We start from the raw sequence: 7,064 nt of genomic DNA on the forward strand, positions 1-7,064 counted from the left end.
AAATGTCGAGGGTGACAGATGTCTGGGATTGATATGGGTATGCTTATCAGATGTAGATGTAAAATCTAGTTTGGAGACACTGTTTCATTTCTCCAATGTAGGTCTCTGAACACGATCCTTTAATGTCGTCCTATGCATTTTATGTGTATATCATACTGCACTTCTGTTCTCCTGGAGTACGTGAATTGTCTTGTTGGTTTGAAACACCCATCAGGGTCAGTCAACAAGCTTGGAACTGTAAAGATGGTAGATTCCATTTTCCCACTCTAATTTCAATTCACTCCCAAATATCACCACGCTTCCAGTTTCCGGAAAGTCAATGCAGTGAAACAGTACTCTCCAAGCAGAGGTTAGGCTCCGGCTGTTTTTTTTTAACGTTTTTTTAGTCGTTTTTATCGGGCTTTCTATTTTGTCTTTTTTCTTGAAGTGCGCCAGCCCATCTTTTTGTTTGGTTTTCGCCCAGGCGGGTGTCGCTTCCCCGGTTCGTGGGCCCGGTTAGTCCGCCTTGGGCCGCGTTATGCTGGCGGCCGGGGCCTCTTCTCTGCTTGGGGCGTCGTCGCTCCCTCCTCTGCTGTTTTTTGGCGGGCGGTGGTGGCCTTTCCTGTGGTGAGTGTTTCTGTTGTGTGGGAACAAAGCCCAAATTTTACAACTATCACTTTGTGTTAGGTGGCTCAATGAGCAGTTACGAAAAGTTTACAATTTCATGTTTACTTTGGTTTAGAAATAATACCACTGATAATAAATCTTATCATTCAACAGAGTGAATTCTACCAACACATGAACTTTCATACTTATGGCTTATTTCTAAAAGTCCTTTGCCCAGAAGAAGTGTGCCCATATGAACTAGCTGCCAAGTTTCACTAATTTATAAGACAGGACATAACAGCACTAAACACCATGACAGTCTTCTTAGTCCAAACTCTTGGTCAAGAAGTTATAAGATCTGTTACCAAACAATGTCTTTTGACCCTGTTATTCCAAAGAAAGTGTAATCTATTTGTAAACATCTTGGTTTCTCTGAAGTCAAATATAATCTTGTTTAACAATAGGCATTATTGGATCAATACACATGATATGCATTATATCATACAACACTTCTTACAAATTTAGGTACAGAGGGAAATTGAAACAAATTATATTTAGTCCTGTAAGATCCTTTCCAGTGTACAATGTAACAAAAGGTGATTGTTTTCCATAACATGCCAAAATGTACTCTCCAAGCAGAGGTTGGGTGGGAAAATTGTGACCTTTTCCTTATGTTATATGCCATATAGCTGGTCAAACAAATAAGATTGTATTTCTTTGTACCATTCAAGTTTGGCCTAATCTATTTGTAAACATCTTGGTTTCTCTGAAGTCAAATATAATCTTGTTTAACAATAGGCATTATTGGATCAATACACATGATATGCATTATATCATACAACACTTCTTACAAATTTAGGTACAGAGGGAAATTGAAACAAATTATATTTAGTCCTGTAAGATCCTTTCCCAGTGTACAATGTAACAAAAGGTGATTGTTTTCCATAACATGCCAAAATGTACTCTCCAAGCAGAGGTTGGGTGGGAAAATTGTGACCTTTTCCTTATGTTATATGCCATATAGCTGGTCAAACAAATAAGGCATATAATGAAAAGGTCACGATTTTTCCCGCCAACCCCTGCATGTTACAGATAGATGTATTTTTCTTTTCAACAACAGGAAAGAAAGACATGGTCATGAAATATACTTAAAAATGACCACAGCGCTCTGCTTCATATATAGGTACAAAACAGCTCTCTGCACAAATAATTATATACATGTACCGTATATTATATGATGAACAAAATATGTTAAAACTTAGGTCTTGTATTATTATACACTACTAGCAATCTGTTTGTGCACTCTGGCTGTTGCAGCACTGTCCAGTATTCTTTGTCGAAGAAACACTGCAGCATATCCTGCCACAAAGACTCCAAACCAGACCCCCTCAAACATCCAGAAGGTATTCTCCTCTGCTCGCATGTTGTGACAACTGAAGAATAGGTGAACATGGAACAGGGGAAGAGTTGTCATAAATGGTGGGTACTGGTATGGTGCACCTGTACAAAACCAGTTACTGATTCATATTGGACCAGTCTGGAAAAACTGGACCTGAAAGGATTCAGTGGACCGGATGTTGGACCTTGAACAATGATTGGAAAATGAACAGCTTACTCTTGTTCATTAATGAACTTACAGTACTAGTATATGATCAGGCATTCACACGTTTTTGGGCTTACCGGTCTAACAAAATAACAAGCAAAGTAGAGTAGAGTCTATAATCATTTCTACAAGTTTTAGAGTCAGTCATACAAAGGCAGTTAGCCTTGCAGGATTTTAAAATGCCAGTGGGAGTCAAATACTCCACAAAACAGATTTCTTTGTAGCAAAATGGACCATTGTTTTGAGCATCATCCATTCACAAGTTTTCACATACCGAATCAGGTCCAGGTTCAGAGCTTGACCTGATTCTCTGGACCTGAACCAGACCTGAACCTGAATTTTCTTAACCGTTACCCACCTCAAGTTACTGGTGTTTCTGGGTAAATGTTATTCCATTGGGAAAGGCACTTTTAATTTTCCTCGCTCCACCCAGGTGTAAATGAGTTCCTGACTTCGGTTGGGAAGGTAAAAAGGCCTTGGAATTTGAGGGGTAGGCTCCCATTTCCAATACTGAGCCTAGACACAACAGATTACCGGCTCACTGCCTCAAACTTAAGGCCTTTATCTTTTTTCACTGCTAACAAATTCTAAGATGACAAATGAACCTAATTTTACCTTCTGTAAACCTCTCCTGAGCTCTTGCAAGATACTCTCTCCACATATCCCGTCACAGAGCACACAGGAACTGAGTTACTGGTCTGTAGACAAGAAACAAATAAAGGAATCAAAGACTGCTGCAGTTCCATGAAAAGCTGCCAGGAGTCTCAAAATTGACACCTAAGCTACATAGACCAAATTACAAGTATCACATATATACATCTACAGCTTCTTTAAAATCATTTGATGGACGGCCAGTGTGACTGCAGTGTGACTTGATAGTTAAATGATTTTACCATTATCATGCTGAAGAAACCTTTCGGCCATGACCTAGTATCAAACAGTGTTACTGTTATTATCATTATCATAATTGTTACTATCACATTATGTTAGAACATACCAATTCAAACTGTTTACATGGTCTGCATTTCTCTATCACTTCATATTTCTCCTGTAGCCAGCATTCTTCAGAACCTGCAGGAAACAATGGGTTTTGATCAACAACAAAAAAGACAATGCCAGTGAAATTTTGAAATAACAACCCCATCCTTAAATTTGAAATACTGTAAATGGGGATTTAATTTTGCGGAAGCGGGAAAAAGGACTTTTCGCGGTGGTTCTAAGTTCACGGTAGCACCATGCACTGTAATCTCTTCTTGCCATGGAAAAATGTTCGCGAACATAAAACCACCACGTAAGTTTCTGCATTTACAGTATTCAGAACAAGACCCAAGCTGGAAGTGCCCTACAGGACATCCCAGAAGAAGGTGGCACGGGTAGACCCCTGTGAGAATTTGCTCGTATGCAATTTACGTCAACATAGATTAAGTTCTCCAAATGGTAACAAGTATTGATTAATGTCAAAGTGTTGGTAAATTTCTCATTAAGATACTGGTGAAAACTGCACAATGTTCGCATTTGTGGATAAGCTGAGGCAAGTCCGAGAGTGCGGACATGCTAGTGCGTTCCCGTCCGTTGACAATGGTGCAGAATGGGTGGCTCATGACCAAATTCCCATAGGGCCTATGAAGTGAGTTTACCCGTGGGTGGAAGAACACCTTTGACTATGGATGGAGGATTACTGATACTGCCCTGCATTAGCACCTTCCTGTTTAATTGTGGTGGCCAGGTAAAAACTCATGAAAATGACTAAAATGTACCAAGAGAATGAATAACTGATGTGGAAAAAGCAGAAATACTAAACAAATTCTTCGTTAGTACTTTTACTAAAGAAGACACAAGGTGTATACCACAACCTGAAGAGTCAACATACAAACAGGAGTTGAAAGGCATTGAACTAGATATCGAAGATATTCAAAAATGTCTATAGAAACTCAACCCCAACAAGTCCATGGGACCAGACCAGATTCACCCTAGAGTCCTAAAAGAGCTTGCTGGAACGCTGGCTCCACCTTTGTACATTCTCTTTCAAAAGTCACTGAACGAGGGAGAGGTGCCAACAGACTGGAAAATTGGAAACATTACTCCACTCTTCAAGAAAGGCTGTAGAAAAACTCCAGGCAACTACAGACCCGTGTGCCTAACTTCCGTGGTTGGCAAAGTTCTGGAGGGTATAATAAGGGATGAGATTATAAAACACATGAGAAGGAATGAACTTTTTACACGACAACAGCATGGGTTCCTCCCTGGAAGATCCACAGTAACACAAATCCTGGAATGTTTGGAAAGCTGGACGACCTGGCTAGACCAAGGTATACCTGTGGATGTAATCTACATGGATTTCCGCAAGGCCTTCGACTCAGTTCCCATACAAAAGCTTTTGAGGAAAGTAGAAAGTTATGGGATCAAGGGGAGCCTCCTCAAATGGATAGCCTCGTTTCTCGAAAATAGAAAACAAAGGGTGTGTGTCAACGATAGTCATTCACGGTGGTCGGAGGTACACAGTGGAGTCCCGCAAGGGAGTGTTCTTGGACCAGTGTTATTCACAATATTCGTGAATGATATGCAAAATGCAGTTACCTGTCACTTAAAATTGTTTGCGGATGACACAAAAATCTACCGAACAGTACCATACAGGCGTGACTGTGAAACACTACAACAAGACCTGGACAGTCTGCAGTTATGGGCTTCAAGGTGGCAACTTCAATTTCACCCAGATAAATGCACCCAAACTTCTCATACAAAATGAAGACGAAGCAAATCCCTTGCCTCTGTCCCTAGAATTCACGGAGGAAGAGAAAGACCTCGGAATTATTGTAGACAAGGACCTGGGTTTTAACAAACACATCCTTACCATAACAAAGAAGGCAAATCAGATAATGGGACTGGTATGGAGAACATTTGAGTTTATGGACAAATGTATGTTTTTAACCCCGTACAAGTCTATCATCCGTCCTCATCTAGAGTATGGAGCAAGTGTATGGTCTCCTCACCTATGGTCACTGGCAATCGAAATTGAGAAAGTGCAAAAAAGGGCAACCAAAAGAGTACCGGGTCTGGCGGATCTACCCTACCCAGAGAGGCTTAGGAGTCTTCACCTCCCCACATTGGTATATAGAAGACTAAGAGGCGACTTAATATACACCTTTAAATACACGAAAGGACTATACGACACTCCATGTTTAGTCCACTTGTCTGTAGAAACAAGAACAAGAGGTCACCAGTTGAAATTAAAAAGATCCATGGCAAAAATCGGGCCGTCAGCTGGTGGAACAATCTCCCAGAGGAAGTAGTGATGGCACCAACTGTGAACGGTTTTAAAGCAAGATTTGACAAACATCATTACATATGAAAGATCATCCTGTCGTATACAACTACAGGGCACTGGACCATCCCTTACGTCCGGAAATGTCAGTATCCTGAGTATTCCGAATTGAAGAGCAGGCCAAACTGGAGTGGATACTCCTACCGGACTGAAAAACTCTACTCTACTCTAAATGGCAGTTGAAATGATAAGAGTTGATGTCAAACTGTTAAAACAAAAGAGTATTTAGAGGGGGAGTACAGCTTACCTGTGACAGCCTGGCCAGAGCTCTTGACATCTGAGTTCTCAGCTGCTGATAAACAATGGAGGCTGCAGAGGTACACATTCAGCTGTTACGTGACATCTCTGATTGTCTGAATTCTTTGTGGCAGAAATAAGACTCACATACACACACACACACGCACACACAAGAACATAGGCACAGACTAGAGAGTAGACACACATGCGCATACATATGCTGACACAGAAACACATACTAACACACACTCACTCACACACACACACACACACATACACATAACGTTACGTGTATTATTTAACGTTATGCCGTTTGTAAATTCTATATCTGAAACAACAAGAGGGGACACACACACGCGTGCAGAGAGAGAGAGAGAACTCACCTTGAATACGTGAAGAATATATAAAGCAACACGGGTTTTGACAACCTTATTGGAGTTGACATTATCTTTTTCGATACCAGTTTTTCTTCTGTCCTGAACGTTTTCTAATGTGTTTCGTCAACACAGAACATAACTCTGAACCCGGATATGATGTGACGAAACGCGACAGAGGTTTGCCGAGTTCCTACAACGTTGAGTGCCTGGAGTGGGTCCTATTTGCTGTCATGGGTCGTCAGGTAGTATCTGTTGGCCTTTTAGCTCGTGAATCTAAAGCTGGTTGGAACAGATAGGGACAGAAACTATGGCTGATGACTCACAGAACATGTCCCCTTACTCATCCGGCTTCGACAGAGTGACCCCGAGTGACCCGTGTTCATCTAAACGCAAATAAAAAGATAATGATCAATAAGGCAATAGAATAACAGTTTTGTCTACTTTACTTTCATATTATAATTTTATGATTTCTTAAATTGTTTTTAAGTCTTCAAAACTGCTGTATTATGGCGGTATAGGTAGCAACATTATTCGTGTACACATCGTATTCATTACGATCTAATGTCATCAGGAAAACTGCATTAGCAGAAGCGACCTCTAGTGACTATTTACATAAATGCAAGAAAATCCATTCTAACGGACGGTTCCAACTTCCGCATACTTTGCGTTTATATAAATACTCAACAGAGTTCGCTTCTGCTACTGGAACTGGATTCTCATATTAGGAAATATTAAAGACATAATGGAGCGAAAAGGCAAAATGGACATGTCGTTATAAGTGAAAACAGAAGCAGGCAGCCTGTGATGGATCCAAATACAACACAGTCAACATACCAGGCTGGTTATCATTTAGAATTTGAAACTCTGATGGATTAACTTTTTTCTAGACTCTTGTCTACAAATCAGAAAAAAATGAAGCGGCAGTATATCCGAGAACGAA

At 40.6% G+C, this 7,064-nt stretch overlaps 1 protein-coding gene across 1 annotated transcript; it reads right to left on the reverse strand.

The window, feature by feature from the left end:
• Positions 1-1,339: 1,339 nt before the first annotated feature.
• On the reverse strand, positions 1,340-6,505 carry LOC118409991 (protein JTB-like). Its single transcript, XM_035811432.1, has 5 exons — positions 6,131-6,505; positions 5,758-5,819; positions 3,186-3,259; positions 2,804-2,886; positions 1,340-2,018 (listed from the first exon to the last, which is right to left on the reverse strand). Exons 1-5 carry the CDS (start codon positions 6,190-6,192, stop codon positions 1,859-1,861), a joined length of 441 nt encoding a protein of 146 aa, XP_035667325.1. The 5' UTR covers positions 6,193-6,505; the 3' UTR covers positions 1,340-1,858.
• Positions 6,506-7,064: the final 559 nt, after the last annotated feature.

This window comes from Branchiostoma floridae, chromosome 2, assembly GCF_000003815.2.
Source record: "Branchiostoma floridae strain S238N-H82 chromosome 2, Bfl_VNyyK, whole genome shotgun sequence".
NCBI lineage: Eukaryota > Metazoa > Chordata > Leptocardii > Amphioxiformes > Branchiostomatidae > Branchiostoma > Branchiostoma floridae.